Source organism: Acanthisitta chloris, unplaced genomic scaffold (genome assembly GCF_000695815.1).
Source record: "Acanthisitta chloris isolate BGI_N310 unplaced genomic scaffold, ASM69581v1 scaffold8952, whole genome shotgun sequence".
Classification (NCBI taxonomy): Eukaryota; Metazoa; Chordata; class Aves; order Passeriformes; family Acanthisittidae; genus Acanthisitta; species Acanthisitta chloris.
Genome location: NW_008659869.1, coordinates 25,025 through 45,620, shown reverse-complemented (window position 1 = coordinate 45,620; position 20,596 = coordinate 25,025). Strand labels below are relative to the sequence as shown.

The 20,596-nt window shown below is 39.6% G+C and overlaps 1 protein-coding gene across 1 annotated transcript in view; it reads right to left on the bottom strand.

Moving 5' to 3' along the window:
- Window positions 1-9,614: 9,614 nt before the first annotated feature.
- Window positions 9,615-20,596, bottom strand: part of RAB31 (RAB31, member RAS oncogene family) — a 33,817-nt gene continuing 22,835 nt past the window's right edge. The window contains exon 5 of the mRNA XM_009069569.1: window positions 9,615-9,743. Within this exon, the coding sequence (XP_009067817.1) occupies window positions 9,646-9,743 (98 nt within the window). The 3' untranslated portion in view covers window positions 9,615-9,645. The remainder of the gene's footprint in view (window positions 9,744-20,596) is intronic.

Sequence of the window (20,596 nt, the reverse complement as noted above, 5' to 3'; positions counted from 1 at the left end):
AAAGAAGGATGGCATAGAAGACTCTGTGGTCTCTGACCTCTATCCAGAAAGAACAGATATATAAATTGGAGGCCTTTACCTGGGTGGAAGAAGGATAACAATTCACACTCCACCATAATAAGTCAAAATCTCCCTCTCCATAGGCCAGTTCTGAGTATGAAAGATGTGGGCAAATGACAATGGTGGCATTATAGTAATGCTTATGTTTAAAATTGCAGTGACTACAAAATTTGATAGAGTTTTTCCATCACCTCATCAAACAGTTTTTATGACATGGTTTTTTATAAAATCAGACAGACAGCCTAGCTTGAAACAATGCCTGCTTACATTTTCAGAGTGATCTGAAGACACCAAAAGAAAATCACAAGTTCCTGAACTCTGATTTCCTCCTTGTGGCTGCCTGGCTTGAAATATACATTGGAATTATCCAATGTCCAGGATTTTGTTATGGCTTGGAGCCCCCACTATATGAAAGGAAAATTTCCAAATTTGGTTGAAAATGGCAGGGATCATCGCTTTCCTTGAACATCTTGGGGAATGTGAACTTCTCATGGTAATCCTGGCAGCATTTCACCAGGACAGCTAGTTAGCTTTGCTTTGAAACCTGTAGCTCCCAGACATCCTCAGCTCACTGTCCCTGATGGGATGTCAAACAGGCTTCTCAGATGGTGGCTCTCTTAATCTAGTAGTTGCTTCAGGCCCTGTAATTTTTTTAAACCATGTCTATCACACAAGGAAGAGTGCAATTTTTTGCCGTGGCACGCGTCTTTCACTGGAATGTGATCCGCAGTGAGCTAAGGTGACCTGTAGCTCCCAGACATCCTCAGCTCACTGTCCCTGATGGGATGTCAAACAGGCTTCTCAGATGGTGGCTCTCTTAATCTAGTAGTTGCTTCAGGCCCTGTAATTTTTTTAAACCATGTCTATCACACAAGGAAGAGTGCAATTTTTTGCCGTGGCACGCGTCTTTCACTGGAATGTGATCCGCAGTGAGCTAAGGTGAGGTGTCTGAAAGACATGCCTGCTGACAGTGATGACTTGATGACTCAAGCCTTGTGGATTTTCTAAGGCATCAATTTCCTCCTGGGAGAAATAAAATAAAAATCCCTCCACTTTACCTTTCAGTGATGGATGTTGTGTTATTGTAAAGCCTTTATACTTCCAGCAGCAAGTACTTAAGTACATACTACACGCTGCGGTTAAATCAGTCAATGCAAATCTACTTGGATACATTTATCACCACCTCATCCTTTCTTCCTTAGTCTTCTCTGGAACACTTTGCTCATTTTGTGCAAAACCACCCATCATTCCAAGGCATCATTCAGACAGCATCAAGCTTCATGAAAAGCTAAACCATGCAAGCAGGGCGGCTATGTAAATGCACTGGAATGTAATAGCCAAAGCCCTTTGTCCAGGGTTCCAACTCAGTAACTGGTGTGTCATGGACTGCATGAATGGGTATCATCTTTACTCAGTGGACTCTGTACTTTGTAAATTCAGGCATACCCACAGGTAAAGATATGGTATCATTTTTTATAGGTGGAGCATAGGCACCTGAGGCACTCTTAATCTTGTGTTTATGCTCATTTATTAGCTAGGGTTCTCAAGTAACAATGGTTAACATGGCTGTGCCACGAAATGCATGTATGTGCACTCTGACCATTTATAATGTGATATCCTCTTTATCCCAAATCAGCATTTTATACTTCAAGCATTGTTTTTGTTTCTATCATCTCAGTGGGGCTGTGACCCACCATGAAGAGTATCTTCCAGGATAGGATATTGTCATGTTGTCTGTCTCTTCTTTTCAGTTCTAGGCATTATTTTCCCTCTTCAGAATTTTGTAAATTACAAAATGATATTCTGGCTTTGTTCTCATTCCGAGAAACCTATTGCTCCTCCAGAAAATTCACCTTCTAAGAACATTGGAAAAAAAAGAGGCTGTGAAAAGCTTATATACAAAAAAAAAAATGTTGTCACAAGGAAACAAGTTTATCTGTTGAAAGCCCTTTCCTAGATCATTATGAGTTCATATTTCCAGCATATCTCAAGAGCCTCCTTTGTATTCTAAACTGCCAAGAAACTGAATGACCTCCATTAGAAATGTCAGCTGCTAGTAAGACTTCTGTCCCTCCTTCTTGAGATTATGGGGAGAACCATTCTGGTGTCAAAGGCTGTGGCGTGGGAGGAGAGCTGGTTAGGTGCCAGCAGGCGGTTCAGGTTGCCACCTTGAAAGCAAATTTTCCTTGAGAATCAGGAATGACCCAGAGAGTGTGGCAAAACTCAAAGGACAAACAGTATCTCTAAAGGGAATGGTGCCAGGAAAGCTATTTCGTTCTCATTTGTGTTCCTGACTCTCTGAAGAAATAGCACAGAAACATTAAGTCTTTATTTTGAATGTCCTTCTTTCCGAAGGCTCTTATTAGATTCCTTCTACACATTTTGTGCTTTTTTTTTTGGTAAATATCTACAGTGCAAAATTGTCCCACATGATGAACACAAGACAAGAACTTGGATATTTGGTAGTAATTATAGGTTTGGTGATTACCTGATTTTTTTGCAGAGCTAGAGTACAGAAATGCACTCTGTCATCTAGTTTGCATCCACTGCTCTTCCTTGCTAAACCTCTTTGAAAACTCCCAATATGTATTTGTCAGCAAAGCAGCCAGAGTCTTTGAAGATGATGAGAGGCAGGGATTTCTTTCATAAGGTGCTTAACCTATATTTCAACCCTATTAAACAAGCGAACAGAAACTGTTACCATCCTCTTACTCATCTTTTATTTATTTTTAGTCAGTAACAACAATGCTATCACTTGCCCCCCAAGTCATGTCATATTGACCAAGAGGAAGGAATGTGATGTTCATTTTCCTCAAGGGCATCTCTCAGACATGTAAGCTGACTTCCTTATTGATTGGTACTTGTCAATATGTAATCAGAAACGTACAGATCATTTCTGTTTTAGTCTGTAACAGATCATTTCCCCAGAGTACTCTACTTGCTGTAGGCGAACAGGGATTTAGTTGTTAGGTATTTATCTTCTTATTTAAACATGTATTTTACTGTTGTGGAGGGAGAAGGAGTGGCATTGACTAGGTGAAATAAATGTGAATTACATGGACTTCAGGGGAAAGGCATTTTTATTTTCTAAAATTTGCAGAGTGTAGCAATCAGAAAGGTTGAGTGTTTCATCATAAATGAGGTGTGTCTCAAAGAACTTTTGACAGATGATGCGAAAGACAAAGCTCAGGTTCTCAGGGAGGTTTTCAGAAAACAAGGTCAGTACTTTTCAAAGAAAGCTTTTTTTTTTTTTAATACTTCAGGGAGTCTCAGGGATAAAAATGATTTTGTGCTGGAGTAATTTAACAGCCAGGAAAAAAAAAGAAATCCTACCCAAGCTGCTAAATGTTTAATACCTAACCAGAAGCCTCAAAATTCTCTTCTCTGCACCGAATAATGACATCTTATTAAAAACTTGTTAATTGGTGTGACACTAAATGCAAGTTTGTACAGGCCTCTTACACTTCAAGTTCTGTCGGTGTATGGTCCTCGAGTTTTCACAACATCTATGTTACAAAACAATTCCAGTAACACTTTGACACCTATGACTTGAAAACACAATGATTATGAGTGCTAGTGTCATGAGCCAGTCCTTGTATGGGTACAAAATACACAGCAGTGCTAAGTGACAATGTAAACTAATCTGCATCAAGACCCTCTCAGTAGTATCAGAAATACAGGCATTTTGCAACAATAACTCTTTATCAAAATAACAGAAACCCATCTGATATTAGAGAGAATGCCAGTGAGAGAGCATTTCCATCAAGCAGTGATGTTACCCCCAGTCCAAATCGAAGATCAAAAGCAGACCTTATTGATGGCCAAGAACCCCATTACAAACTGGAGCCATCCTATCATGGATGTCAAGAGCTTAGGGAGTAACCCACAGGAACTAACAGAGGTGTTTCTACAAATACCTTTAGCTAGTCTATCCTCTCATGAGTGTTTCAACACTTTTAAGGACAATTACTCTGTAGCTTTGTGTAAAACAACATCGAGGGGGGATAAAAAAAGTAATAATCCTGCAGTTTACTGTTTTCCTTTCAGGTAAGGGAGGCATTTCACAAAACCTGGTAGTGGCCTAAACACTTCTGCAGATTAGGTGAGGGTGTGGAGGTAAGAAGTAGCTACACAGACTATTTCATCAGTCTTGCTGTCCTGATTTCAGTCAGTGCTCAGGAGATCACAGCAGGGTGTCCTATGATGCTTTTTGCAGAAAGACTGAAGCTGCAGTAGTGAAGATTTTGAAGGCCGAAATGTCAAATACTTTTCCCTAAGTACCCCAAGACACAACCTTAAATCTTCAAAAGAAAATCAGAGGAGATTTATTTTCCAGTCAGTTGTACAGCTCCTCTCTCATCACTAAATTCAACTCCAAACTAACCTGAAGCACCACAAGAACACACTTTCAAGCCACGTAAAACACCCCATTGACAACATAAGGACTGATCCATCAAGGGGCACAGTTCTTTACACACCTAAAGGCAAAACAATGTTCACTTCTGGTTTTCCACACACTGATAATAGTTAAGGAGCTTACTTAGGCTTTCCTCGAATTAACTACATCACCTTTTGGTTTACAGTTATGTACCTGGGTTCATTTTTATTTATGCATAGCTGGAGGTAGCACACATAATTTTTTCAAGGCAATTATAATTGCTTTAAAGCAGGGAACAGATCCTGCTGGGTATCTTCCAGAGGTAACTAAACTCACAATGTATGAAACCTCTTTGAAATACTGGTTCTTATTACACAGAAAAATGGTGTTCTGTACTGCTATTTGAGTTACTGTGCTTCTTGTCTACTGGTGTGCATTGAATTTATCATGGTAGTTAGAAAAGTCTTAGTCCAAAACCCTTAAAAAAATCCCAACCTGTTATTCATAGTCCTCATAGTTGCGATAACAACTTTGAAAATATGAGCGAAACAGCGTAAAAAACTTCTGGTGAGGTCAAAGACCTCTTGAAACAACAGCACTAAGGGGTATGAGATACTGCATACTTCTTAAGGGAGTGTTAATTCTTAACTCCTAAACACAAGCTTGAGGGATGTAAAATGAGGCAAAAAAAATAAATGTACCACCAAAATAAAAACATACAAAGAGAAAGCGTCTTTTGAGCCGCACTAGCCATTGCTGCTATTCAAAGCAAGTGGTAACTGGAACCTCAGTTACTACTGACAGCTACTATTCTAAATTTCTAAGCAGATACAGACTTCTAATGGATAAATCAAATAACTTAGCAAAGGGATTTTCAGATCATCTTTTTCTGGTTTTTGGAAGCTCACCTGCACTGCAGGATCCCCCAGGAATGCATTCAGTTTCTGCTAAAAGGCCAGCCACACATGTTTCAAGCAGCATTTAAATCCCAAGCAAGTAATCCACAGACTGTAGACAGCTCTTTTTCAAGAGAGAATGATGTGCAAAATGGGAGCTATTTTGTTCTGCTTTACTGAAACCAGAAACATCCCCAAATCAGAGGTATTTAAAACATTTATTAGCATTAATCATTGTTGGTTAAATAAAACACAAAAACTACATTTTAGGGGAAAAAAAATATTATTAGGTATAATACAATTAAGATGTAAAACAGAAGGTAAAGTATTAACAGATTGCAGCATCCCATACACGAAGCAAGTGGGTCCAGCCCAGTCAAAGCCCTTATATAAACAAAATAAAGGAAAAGTACTGAAAGGATGACCTTAAACTGACAATTTATCACTGACTCTGGTTTAAATAATTAAGGGTAGGAGAGTAAAATATATCATTGTACTGAAACAGTCTGATTATAGTCAGAATGCTCGCACGTGTAATCTAGGCACGCTCATTACCACGTGCCATGAAGGATTAGTGAAGACATGGAATAACAGGTAACTTTTCTAGGTGTTGATACAGACTCATGTTACATTGCAGCACTTTAGGCAGACATGCTGTACCATGAACAAAAATAATCTTTTTTTCACTTTATTACTTCTGAGTCCCAATTCTCAAATAATAATGGCCTTTCTTAGACTCTTGAGTCTGCAAGAGAAACCTTGTTCTATAATATGCCATTTTCATGCATAAGAATGGCAAGTCAACAATTGTACCTATGTGTATCTCTTGCTACCTTTGATCTGTAACTTTAAGTTCATAAAGGTGAAATGATCATTAACAAAAAAATGTACTTACAGAATACAATGTGCAGTATATGAGAACCAGACATAGTGAAAAAACACTACATGTCAGCATAACAATAAAAAACTGTACTTATATACACGCACATATGCAGAGCATATATGAAAACTAGTTCCTTCATAATCTTATTTTTAAACTAGTTCACGACAAGCCAGAAAAGCAAGTCACCCACAACTGGACAGTCACAGTCTTGAGTCATGGTGCAAACAAGCTCCACCAAATATCTGTGGCACTACAGCCTGTGCCTCAGTCCTGCTGCCAGCTCTCTCTCTCGAACCAATCTTGAACAAATCCAGCACCAGCTGGATAACCTAGAACTGCAGTGCTGATATTATTATTAGTATTATTATTAGAGAAGATCAGCTACAGAGTCAGGTGCTCCTGTACAGTAATTTAGCTTTTTGCCATCCATGAACTACTAAGAGGAATTCCAGTTGCTGCTGAAACTTTTGACTTAGAGTTTGAGGTTTCTTTCCTATGTCATTTTTCTGGCTGTTTATGAAGGGTGGTGGTACTTTCCAAGCAACAGAAGGACGCAGAAATAATGAATTTTACATTTGAAAATCACAATTTTTATAACAAATTGTTCCCCCGTTTGAAGAGACGTGTTCAAGTTGCACTTTAGCTTTGACCAACAGCAGAGAAGCAGTATCATCATCATCAAAGGTGAGTCCTGTGTTCAAAGAAAACATGAGATGCTCTGCATGGCATGGTGGCCTGTTATTTTTTCACCTGTGACTTCAGACTTCCCTGCTGAAACTCACGGTAACCCAGATCTCAAGAACTTATACAATCACAATCCTTATTCATTTAAACATTTTCCTTGACTAAAAGCAGTTAAGGTGATTAAGATTTGCCCCACCAAATGCAAAAAACATCTTTGAGCCTACTTAGTCAGCATTCAAATTTTCAAATCTGCCAGAGATCCATTGTAACAACTTCCAATTTTAAACTATTTTAGCATATAACTCATAAACCTGCTCTGATTCACATCCTGCTCAATGGCAGCTGTGAGAGCTGGTTGTTCAGTACAATATCCCATACAGATCTGCATCAATTGCCAGTTCTAGCATAAATTAGAGTCTACAAGGTACTCACAGAACTGTCTTACAGAGCATTCAGACATACCGATTAGGATTTAATAAGTTTTGAGATGCCATGTTAAAAAAAAAGGTCACAAAGATTTACAAAAGCTTAAAAATCAGTTACATATAACCACTATAGGTTGAAGTAAAATTTATGACACCTCTAAAAACACAGGTTTGGTCTCACCTTGTTTTCTGAGTAACAGGTCTAGCCTTATACTGGATTTTACTTGAGAAGAACGAGATCTCTTGCAGCAGTGGGTCACAGACCCCGTAAGTTGTATGAATCTGTGATGATAGCGAGTTTGGTATCTCTTTAGCGCTGAAGGCCAAGTTAAGCTCTCCCTCCAAAGCCAGGTGAAAGAGACAGGCATCCCTGGCAGACTTGCTTGTACCAGGATGAGATTAAATGTTCCCTAAAGGGGCCTGACTCTCTCCACAACTATCAACAATGAGGACTGCTGAATTTTCATTTAAATAACCCTGGATTATCAGTAAAATACCTGCTGCAATGAGTCAGCAACACGGATCATATATCAGCACTGATGACAACTGGAAGTTTACCCAAAATATCCAAGGGCATATTTTCAAGTATGAATGCTTTCAAAGGAGTCCAAAATATGGTAGAAATGGATTATATGTGAAGAAAAAACAATGCTGTTTAGAATCTTAGATAAAATCCAGAGGGACACTTCCCACCTATAACTACTCCAAGCCCTCTGAAGACAAAATGTTCCTGTTGATTTTATCTGGCACTGTTTCAAGCCCTAATAATTAGTGACTTTTTATCAAAGCAATCTCACAACGAACCAATAAGGTCTGTTTTTTATGTGTAAACACAGAAACCACACACTAGCCTGTCTGTTCATGATTTGTTGTGAAAAGCTGTTCTTCCCTTTTGTTTGCTTTTTTTTAAGTCCCCCCAAAATGTGCAGTGACAATAATTTTCCTCATAAGAGAACAAATTAATGTTGTGGCATGCAGGCTGGGCTCTAGTCTTGAATCCAGCATTTCTTACCCTAATTCCCATTTCCAATGAAATTGCTGAAGAAGATAAATTTGGATTTTATCATCTCAGTCACACACACATAAAAGATGGAAGTGGAAAACACACAGAGTATTACATTATTTCTAGTTCATAACCATCTGTAGGATTTTTTTCCTACACTGCATTTTCAAGTGCATCATGCTTCAAAGATACCACGCAGTGGATCTTCTACACCCTATCCCCACACAAATAAGGAGACTACTCCACAAATTCACAGAATTACATTTGTAAAGAAACATTCAGATTTGTTTTATTAGATTCCAGCCTTTAACCCCATATTATATTGTGCTCTCTAAAGCTGTTTTTACACAGAAATTGCCATTCTTCCAACTCAAAGATTTCTTGAAGTGCAGCAGTGAGACCACGAGGAGTGAGGCACTGTGGTACCCTCTTTTAGAAAACAAGGAATAGGCATCATGGAACAGAGATAACTTTGGTCTAGGGCACAGATTTGGAAGAAACCTGGTAAGTAGTGGAGATTAAGCTGGTATTTATGGGGTTTTTTACATTTTCAGTAATTAACAAAGCCTACACCTTGCCCCTGGAATCATTCCAGTCATTGCACAGTTTGCTGCATTTTCACTTCCTTCCGGAGCAGGCTGGAATTGCATGGGGTCCAGCAGTTTCCTTCATGACAACTCCTTCTTTCACATACACAGCACCTCCTGACACAGATTTTTACTTCTGTTAAAACTGCATTTGCTCATCCTTTGGAACCTTTTACTTTTTGTCTTTTTTATTGAGCAAATTCAGTCCATTTCTTGCTGATGTTTACAGAAAGTGCGAGATGAAGCTACAGATTTAGAAAAACAGTGAAGCAGAGTCCAGCTAAGAAGATGGCAGAGAAATGGTAAGCCAAAATTCAGGTTTTAGGGTTGGTTTTCTTTCACCCTATTATTACAGGGAAGACTAAAAACATGGCACTTTGCAATGTAAGAAGAGAAGTTTTTTCAGCAAATCTAAATTTTATATATAAAAAGATCTTTTTTAGTTAAAGAAAAAACAACCCAGTCACTGGTTTAATGGAGAATTGGAGTACTTTGACGTTGTAATTTTGACAGGATATTAGAGAGGATTTTCCAACTCAGTTTTTGCAAAATCCCTTTGAAGTAAAGCCTTCTGCTTCTGGTCCTTGCGTTATTGCTCATGGGAAGTGTTGAAATTACGGTTTTCAAGATAAGGAGCCACGTCACTGAGATCATGAAGTCCTTTCTCAGTGAAAAAAAAAAAAGCAAATGGTGCTGTTTTTCAAGTAAATCTAAAAAGATCAAGTTGGGTCAGCAGCACCGCCTACCCGTCTGTGAAGTCTGCTTTCCAAGTTTGATTGCTCCATTGTTACTGTTTTCATGAGGATCTAGGGGTGGAATTTGCCGACCTGAAACAAATGAGGAGACAGTGAATTCAGTTTTCCCAATATAGTAACAATACCACATGCAGGTAACAGAAGAATTTAGCTTGCATAAGAATTACATCTGTGAAACCACCAGAAAACAAACGCCTCCTGTGTACCTTGAATATTTTTCCTTGCATTCTGCTTAGGAAAAAAGATTTTCACATTTAAAAAAATATATGAAATATGCCTGCTGAGAATGCATGACGTACACTGATGCTTTATTATCCATGTATTTTAGAAAGTTAGTTATCTTACTGAGCACCTTACAACTGAGGAAGAAAAAATTCTCAGCTTTCCCCTAATTCCACTTAAATGTGAATGGTACAAGTTTAATGAGATCACGCCTGTCCTAAATCTGCATGGCATTTAGCCCTTGCACATCAGAGTTTTTACAAAGCACTGTAACTAAACACATCCTCCCTATACTTGAGAAAGGAAAACAAATCTGTTTTTTCCATTGAATCCCTCCCTCCTTTGAGGGGTACCCATGCCTTTCCAGTTGACAGCTTCGATTACTTAACACCACCACCACAACTCCTTCCTCTGTAAACTCTCCTGACTTTTTAATCATCTTATGGAGTGATTATTTAAAGTGTCTGAAAGAATTTCAGCCATCACACGAGAGCTAGAGATCTCTCCCAGGGCCAGAAGGGCACTGCTCCAAGTCCCTCCCCTGCGTGCCCTTTAAGTACTGCTGCATCTTTTGTCTAACTGGCTTCCTATTAACGAACAATATACAATGTGCTGGATAATTAGAATTATAAATGGAAAACCAAGATCCTCCTAGGTCCAATCTGTCCTCTCTCTCTGGTGTGCACCTGGCTTTTCCACCGAACCCTTGTGTGATCACTCCATCAGTACCTTGAGATCTTGCAATCATGGTAATATTCTTTCCCATCACTTTGTGGTTTTCCCTGAAATTTTTTTCTGAAGCTGAATCTACTTTCTGTGAATCACTCCTGGGTTTACTATTACCCATGTTAGATAACAAGAGTCGAAACAAATATTTAACACCTGTTTGTTATATGCCACTTTCAGAGAATGCAAAATTCCTGTGAACAGCTCATCATAATCCAGGTGGATTTCACAGTTTAGATTTCCCTACCCTTTGCTTCATTTATGCACAATTCTCTTACTAAATGTTCTATGAATTATGTACCTATGTTGAACCCTGAGTCCTACAAATTACCTGGGGGAGTGGTTGTGGGTGGGCGAGTTAAAAGCATTCAGGTAAAATCTAATCCCAGTGAAATCAAACAGCAAAATTTCATCTGTAAAACCTGTCTTTAATTTACCTTTGGCCAAGACCATCAAAATTTCTGCTTTCTTCAGTCAGTTGTGTACAGGTATGTTATACAAGAAAAGTGTGGCTTTTGAAGCAGATAATTTGGGGTGTTTGTGCAACTGAATGAGACAGGAAAAATTCCTCACATTACTAAGCTAAAGATACTGTGTTTGGTCCAACAGAGTGAGAAATGTGTAGCTTGAGGGCTGAAGCATGTATAAGCACTGACATTACAATGCTGAACTCTATTCAGGTCACTAAAATATCAGTCTCATATGCTGCTTAACATTCTGTTTGAAGTCCAAGTTTGTAAAGTAAAATAAAAAGCAGAATAGGTGGTTATAGTCACAGCTGTTACATGCATTAGTTCTGTTGGCTTTGTTTGGAGAATCCACTAATTCTTAAAACTCTAGAGAATATGAAGCGCATAGTATCTGTGAGAGGCTTTCCAAGAAGGTAATGCTGTCTGTCGTCATAGAGACCTGCAGGGAACTTCTGCCATTAGGCACCTGCTACTTCCAAACTGCTTTCAACTCGGTCCCAGCTAAAATAAAACCCTGTCAATGTGACTCACAGCACAATGCAGCTGGAAAACCTGGAATCTACAGCCATGGCTTCAATAATATGCCACTAAGCAAAGACCCTTTAAGCATTTGGTTCTACTAACAGTAACTTTGGAAAAGGAGAGCTTTAACATGCAAACTAGACTAACTTTCATTTTAGAACTCGGCATTAAACAATGATGTTGTCTCTATTTGTTTGTCATTCAGCATTTCATATTTCTTATGAATTTCAGGTCTTTTCTACAGTAGTCTTGATGTGTATGCCTAGAAGCAGGTAAACTTATCTTTGGAGCAAAAACCTTGCAGGTTTCAAGGTCAGTGAGTAGTTTGTCCAGTTCAGAGCAGGACACAACATGTCATTAAGAATCACCTTGATTTAATTAATTTCTCAAAACAATAAAACCCAAACAGATAACAACTACAAATAATAAAGACAAAAAAATCTCTAAACATATTTGCTGGTTAGTTATTCTGGCCTTTGAACTTAAGTACTGTTTGTCATGAACTAGCCATGTTTTCTGCTGTTTGGATACCACCACTGCCCTTGAACCCAGTGCAAGGAAATAAATGTTTAAACAGTCTAGACGTTTTTCAAGTTCGAGAATATTTTTATTTTAGCAGATGAGCTTTCTCACTTATTATTTCTCTTATTACCAGAATATTAAACCATCAAGTCAAATCATTTTAGTTTTAATAACAAGACACCCCGGCCCAAGCAGCTTTTACCATAGAAGGAGTAACTATCTTGGAGCATAAAACTCACTCTAACACCTGAGAATGAGCTCCACAGCAAATGATACAGTAATTTTCATCAAGCATCAGGCAAAGTGAATAAAAAAAAAAACCAGTCATACCAGAATATTAAACCATCAAGTCAAATCATTTTAGTTTTAATAACAAGACACCCCGGCCCAAGCAGCTTTTACCATAGAAGGAGTAACTATCTTGGAGCATAAAACTCACTCTAACACCTGAGAATGAGCTCCACAGCAAATGATACAGTAATTTTCATCAAGCATCAGGCAAAGTGAATAAAAAAAAAAACCAGTCAGGAATGGACTGATTGTTTTCCCTAGGCCTCCCTGACAGCTAGTCTCACAGCAGGTGCTGTAACAGAGAAAGGCTTAAGCAGCAGCAGAACACTAAGGATGAGCAGTGAAATGCTGAGCCTGCATCTATACTTCGTGCTTCCCAACCAGCTCAATCACTATGGCCACCTAAAAGCCCTGTGATCATTTCATTTTGTTATTCAGCTCCTGAAAAATACGGCATCAATATTGCTGACCCCAACTCAAATATAGCTGGCACTGAGTCAGAATCAACTGAGGTCATAAACTGAATTAATTTTAGAAAGCATATACTTATTTAAAATGGCATTCATAGTCTCTGTTCCAGAGCAATAAAAAATACTCCAGAATTAGATACCATAAATTAGCAAATCTGTAGGTTATTTCTTTCATGCACTTGGTGTCAGAAAGGAGCAGTAGTGGTCTGACATCCAGCCCTCATGATGAAGAAATGAAAACATTAAGGCAATTCCTCTTCAAACTGAAGACAGCTCTGTTAAGATGGAGTCAGTTCAAAAGGACCATGAGAGACTGAACTCATAGAATAGTTTGGGTTGGAAGAAACCTTAAAGATCATCTAGTTCCAAACCCCAGCCATGGGCAGGGACATCTTTCATTAGACCAGGTTGCTCAGAACCCCATCCATCCTGGCCTTGGACACTCCCAGGCTTGGGGCATCCACAACTTATCTGAGCAACCTGTTCTCATCTGTTGCTTCACGTAAGATGACAAACTGTGTCACAAATAGAGTATTTGCTCTGTTTTGCAGAGCAGGACACAACTAGACAGCTTGCCAAAGATCACCAAGGGGGTGTCTTAGGATTCCAGATGAAATGGCTAATCACACAGAGAAAAAACAGATGCATTTGCATTTATCTAAGAATTCTGCAGCTCAACTGGTGAAATGAGGAACTTGGGGATAATAAATTACTGAGACAGTATAAAAGTCCCATGTGGTTCCCACTGCAGAGTGGCTGACAGCAAAAAAAGCTGAGTTTGCACTTGTATCATTAAATATATGATTATATATTTTGGTTTCATTTCACTACGGTTTGGACCATGTTTCTCATATTCTGTGCAACAAAACCATTTGTAACCACACACCTCTATATATTCCTGCAGAGGTCTTGGTGTCCTCCATTATCTCATTCCAGTAAACACACCATGGTGTGTAAAATAGTGTCACAAGAGACTGTTCAAATGCAGGGTTACAGAAATTGTCACAGTTCTGAAGTGACCACCCAAGTTAATAGGTAAGAAACGCTAAAGCGATTGCACCTCCTCCTTTCTGGCATGTTTGAGTTGGGCTGAGGCAGTCCAGGATGAAGGTCAGAGTCTTCTCCAAAGCCTGGGAGAGTTCCAACTCCTGCTATTGAATCTGAGATTTGTTAAGAGATTAATCAGCACTGTGGGCGTTGCAGTTCTGAGAGTGCCAGAGGCAAAGAGATTGGGAAATGGGAGGGTGGGACAAAGTAAGGTAAACAAAGTGGGAAGGGAGAAAAATGTAAACTGGAGCAGGGAAGCAAGAGAGGCAACAGGGACTGGGTGACAGCTCGGTGAGCAGAACTTGAAGAAAGGCAGATGGGGATTGCTCTGCTGCAGCTGGAAGAAGGATGCATCATCACAGTAATAAAAGCTGCTCTCTGGTCCTTTTTCAATGCAATGCTCCAGTTACAAGCTGTAACATTCATTAGCTCAGAAAAATCAGGCTTGGAATTGAGCTGTCTGACTTTGGTTGAGTTTTGTTTGGGGTTTTTTTTTAACATGAAACTAGTTTCATCATTGACCTGTACAAGTCTGCGTGAAAGAAAGGTTGGAAACAGCCTTAAAACTAAGCATGAGAAAAAAAAACCCACAACTGTTACCATGCTGACAAAGGGACAAACACAACAGTGCATCTACTCATTTAGTGTGGAAACAGATGTGCTGTGAGCGACCTGAGCTGGCACATTCAGATGATGAAGTCAAGTCTCAAAGAAGCACAGTCCTGCTATCTAACACGACTACAACAATTCTAAGGGTAAGAGGCAATCAGGGTGCTGCACGGTGGCTTTTTGTGCATTTCTTTCCATCTTCCTGAATATCATGCACAATGTAATTTTTAGGGGGCTGGAGAAAGGAGAGATTTTTGGTAGTGCAGGATGTGAAATCCATTTCACTCTGCCCCAGAGCAGCAGCCTAACAACTGTCACAGCTCAGGTGAGCTTTTCTAATGGCTCACATGAGAAAAGGTCAACTTCTTCAAGCAGTGATACAACTATACAATGGCTAGAACCTCCTCCTCAAATTGCCAGCTATATCACAGCAAGACGAGCCCCTGCAAAGCATTACTCTCCATAACCCTCATTAACAAAGAACAGTCATCTATGAAGACACAGCAGAATGAAGCAGGCTTCATTCTTATTATCCAAGAGTTTTGGCAGTTTTCTGCACCTGTAGGACTTAAAGACAGTCACAATTCCTATCTCCCCCACATACTTTCATTCTTGGAAACCCATTGCACTGGTTGGGTTTTTGTTGCTTTTTTTAAAAAAGAAGTTCCCCATGTTACTCACATGGGTTATAAAGCTTAGTGCACTAGTCAGTCTCTAGTTTCTTTTCCTCCTCCATACTTATAGTGAAGTAAGGTCTTCCCAGTTGACAGGGATCACTGCTGTTCACCCATGTTGTAAGTTTTCGCGCAAGAAACACATAATTACAAGAAAAGGTATTGCATAAGTAAACATAGTTAAGTTGCAATTATTTTAATACTCTTAATAGCATATCTAGCAGAATCTCCATGCAAGAAAATAAAGCTTTTGTTTTGGTTTAGCATTTTTAAGGCAAAAGCATAGATTGCTGACACTGAAGTTATTGCTAGGGGAAGTAGCAATATAACTACATTTTGCTCATTTAATTAAAATCTCCAGAAAAAAAACCCCACCAAAATATTTAAATATTGCATGCAAAGTAAACAACAGCATTCCTAATGACTTTAATTACTAAGAGATCCAACCTTGATTCAAGGTCCTGCTGTAATTAACTTTGGGCTGTTTCAGTTTATTTACTAGTTTTCATTAAAGAGCTCTCCTGTGGTCAGAAAGAAATCCAGTACCTCACATGTTCAACTTTAGGAATAGTCCAAAGGTCATTAAGTTTTGCTCCATTAAAATCTGAAAGCAAGAGAACTAATCCTAGACCACAGGGAGCATAAACTGTAAAGAAAATAATTTCAAGTGTAAATTGGGCAATGTTTTTCCTTCCTTTCACACCCCTTACAAAAATTCAAAGCTTGGACTCCCTTAAAAATTGGCGTATGTGAATTGCTTTGTAACAATTGTACTTTCTTTTCTTAAAATGTCCTTCGTTGACTTCTTCAAGGTATTTCACAGGTATCTGCAAATCAGCAGATAACAGGATGAAAACCATCATATTCATCACTCACAAAGCTTGAAAATTGTCTATCTGCAATTCCAGCCATCCAAGTCCATCTTAGGGCTAACACTGAATGTCCACTGGAACATTCCCCATTCCACAGACAGACATTTCACACCTTCCTCTTAAGTTTGTCCAGTATACAACTGGTTAAATGGTAAACTCTAGAGATTGAGTTTAGTTTGGTTTTTTTAATCTCCCAGTATTTCTAGGAAACAAGTATTTGGGTTACATTAAATATTCAATATATGAGCTGCTGGCAAGGCATCAGAAAATCAATAGCTTCATACATTTATAACTGAGCATTTACCACATGAAAGGTTGAATCCCAAGACAGATACTCTGCTCTAATTAGGAAGCCTCATCTACGAAGAACATTCTTATCTGGATTTTTAAACATCAGCCTGTCACTCCTTCTCGTAGTACTAGCATCAGCAAGACCAAGCATGCTAACCACTCTTTACACACTCGCCATAGAGTGATTCTGATAGTCTTGTTCCTCACTTCCTTCTCACCCTTGCCAGAAGATGCTGAAATTCTACAATCTTTCCCCTTTGGCAGCACTCTGATCTCCAGCATTTGTAGGATGGGGGCCTGAGCAAACTGATCTAGTGATTCGCTTATGGGGGTGGGGGGGGGGGTGTTGGAACTAGATGACCTTTAAGATCTCTTCCAACCCAAACCATTCTATGGTTCTATGATTTGCCAGACTTTGAAAAAAATAATGCATGTCCATCTTTTTTTTTTTATTTAAGCACATGTTTTTTTCATATTTCACTTGGCTAGATATTCTTCAGTGGCTTACTTGTCCCACCACCTGCTCACCTTTGCACCTACTGATGCAGACTGGTATTAACCTGGGAGGTACAGTCTTGGCTCTGCCATTTACGGGGGATGGCTTTTATGTAATCTGCTCTTTCATATCTGGGGCACCTTCACACTGAGGTAACAGGCAACACACACAGACTGAAGAGAAACAGCTGGGTGTGTATTTGAATAAGGTAACTAAGGCTTATTTAAGCTGCTAAATGAACAGGTGTCTGAAAATTGCAAGGGTGTGATTGCTACCAAATGATAGTACACTTGAGGCAGCTTGTTTAGTCTTTGAAAACCAGCCAGGCACAAGCGAAAGTCAGTGGACTAAAGCTCCACAATCAAGAAGGGGCAATGGAGAACTGGTATGACCCCTGCACAGGCACAGCTTTATTATACTGCTATCATATAATACATTCTTGGCATTTTTGCTGCTGCTAAAGTATAAACCAGCAACAAGGAGCCACTATGCCTATGATTCTTCTCAGGCTGGGAATAAAAAGTTAATAACATTTGATCCTATAGAAACTCAGCTATGAAAAAAGAACTAGTGGAACACATGAAAAACCACTATATCGTTAAGCCCTTCTTATGTCAAAACCCTCTAAAGACAGACATTAGGAAAAATATAGCTCAACTGGAGAATACACAACTGTATTAAAAATGATTCTTTTCATGTTTACAGAGACATAAACCAGAGAGACATAAACCAGCCATGTGATGTTTCACAATCACAGCAAGCCTTCAGTCAGGTGCTGCGAAGTGCAACCAGAGTAAGTGTAGTGAGTTGCCACTTGAAATCCCAGGGGTACAACAGAACCCAGGAGCTGCATGCAGCCCATTACTCAGCTCAGTGCAAACCCTCCAGCACACAGAACACTGACTTTGCTGACTCTTGTGCTCAGTCTGCCTCCTCAGCCTTATTTGCCTAAGTATACCATCTGCAGAGCACCTCTCCTGCCAAATTTGACCCACCTGCAAAAAATCAGAAACCCTTACTGGTTCTAGTCTTTCATATCTTCTGTGTTCTTCTTGAGAAGAATTAAGGACAATGGATTTGTGTTGAGACTGTGTTATGAAAACATCTCCCAAAGCAGTCAAATCCTCAAATCCTGAGGGAAACTTATTTTTAAAAAATCTTTTAAGGATAGTGTAATATAATAACCTTAGAAATGAAGTGATCTGTCTATAATCTCTTATCATTTTTCCAAGATTTATCTGGCTGTCAGCAAAACATCTCAGTTCCCCTTTTTTTCCTTCTGCCTTCTTTATGTCATTATGGGTAAGTTTTTCCTATTACATTATTTCATTTTGTTCACAACATTGTCCCTGGAAAAAAGACTGTTGTTAGACACCTTAGGAAGGAAAATGATTATGTTAAAATATCCCTGGGAAACGAAAAGCATAAGCAAGCAGGAGGCAAATTTTTTAGCTAAATTAAAATGAAGTCTACCCTTCCTGTTTAGGGTTTCAATTTCAAGAAGGATTTAATGGAGAAATTCTCCACACATGTTGGAATATCCTTCCAAATCTTGGCTGTAAAATAGACAACATATACAGTCTACCTATAATGTCCAAGGTAAACAGAAATTGCAGTCTCCCTGTTCAGAGGCTGGGAAGCTGCACCATGCCCTTCTGCAGCAGCACAAAGAAGGGCAGGAGTTCTCAGGCAGTGTGAAACCAAAGCTAAAGCTGCAGTGTGACTTCTAGGGTGCCATACAGAGTTAGTCAGCAGTGTAGGAGACACGGGTACAGAGGGATTCCTACTCTGAAAAGGCAGAAATGCTGCTACGCAACTTGGGCAGAGACAGACTTTTTTTTGAAATTGCACCAAGACTGAAGAGGTGTAAAAGCATCAGAAAGTTACTTATCAATACCCTCTGCCCAGTCACAACCATACTAATTAATTCTCCTGCTAATCAAGCATTTTTCACTTGGTTTCCACCATATTTCTATAAACTCACACTATCAACTCTCTTCTTTCTCTCCGCTTAGTGCTTGATAAGGTCACAAGTACATCCATTGAGACCAAATATTTCTATATATAGAAATAATTGCCTGTGGAATTAAGTGCACTTGCCTGGGTATCTAGTTCATACTAAACTTAATTTAGCTGATTTTCCTCATCTATTATATCCATTATTAGGGACGGTGCATGCTGCCAGCTGCAGCAATGCCTATCAAAGATGGAAACTAATTATCTAATTACGTGGCAAGAATGAGTTCCTCTGTGAGAACATTCAGAACATCAGATGCAGAAAAACAAGTAAACTATCACAAGGAAGAACCTGTTCCTCCAGACAGCCATGTTACACACACCTCCTTTTTAAAAGGAGAGAAAAGTAGCATATTCTAGAAACACTGGTTTTCATTAACCATTTCAAATACATCCCAAGTAAGCGAAGCAAACACTCAAACAGGCCTCATCTCAGAAAAAGTGTGGTAGATAATATTGGCTGATTATGAACATGTGAAATAAAATAACTTCAGGGAAACATTTCTGGGCATACTGTCCTCAACGTCTCTGCTCCCCAGAACAGGATTCAGAGAGAGGAGGAACCTCCAGTAATGAAAGAGGATCAGGTCACGGAGCTCTTAAGAAATCTCAACCCATACAAGCCCAAAGATGCATAGGGAGCAAGCCAGTGCCAGTGCAAGGCCATTTTTTATCATCCCTATTGTTTTTGAAAGGTTGTGGAGAAAGGTGAATGCTGTATCTGTCTTCAAAAAGAGCAATAACAAGCCATGGATCTACAGGCTGATTAGCCTCACTATACTTCTGAGAAAACCACAGAGCAAATCCTCTGAGAAGCCAATTCCAAGCACAAGAAGGTGAAGAAGGTGACTGGGAACAGTCAGCATGGAATTACCAAGGGTTAACCATGCCCAACCAACCTGGTTGCCCTAAATGACAGTATGACTTGATCTGTGATTGAGAGAGAGCATTGGATGTTGTCTACCCTGACCTTAGCAAGGCTTTCAATACTTGTATCTGCAGCATCCTGGTATGTCCAAGCTGGGTTGTTGTAGTCCAGACAGAAGACTGTTAGCTGTGTGAGAAACTGGCTGGATCATCAGACCGAAAGGTCAGTGGTTAACAGTATGTATCTATTTGCAGACCAGTTACAGGTAGAGTACCTTGCTTAATACCTTTCATAAGTGGCCTGAAGGATAAAAAAAATATAAAATGCATGCACTTCAACCCTCAGATGATATGCAACTCAGAAGTGCATTCAATATCCTCGAGGGCAGGGCTGTTGTTCAGAGGGCCATTAGGCTGGAGGCAGAGATGGGTCAACAGGAGTCTTATGTACTTCAGAAAGGACAAACACCAAGCCCTGCTTGTGGGAAGGAAGAGCCGCCGGCTATGAGACAGGCTGGGGACTGGCTGCCTGGGAAACAGCTCTGCCAAAAAAGCACCTGAGGGCCACAATCTGTGCGTGAGCCAGTAGCGCACACTGGCAGCAGAGACAGCAAGCAGCAGCAGCAGCAGCAGCAGCCATGCCCACAAGAGGCAAGCTAGAACATCCTGTGAAGTAGTTATACTCTTCTGGATACAGTGTAACATCAGCTGGGCCACATTTGTTTTGGGTCCCATGACACAAGAAAAGTGTTTACAAGCTGGCACAAATTCAGAGGGCCACAAGACAGTCAAGGCTGGAGCACTTGCCCTGTGAGGAGAGGCTGAGGAAA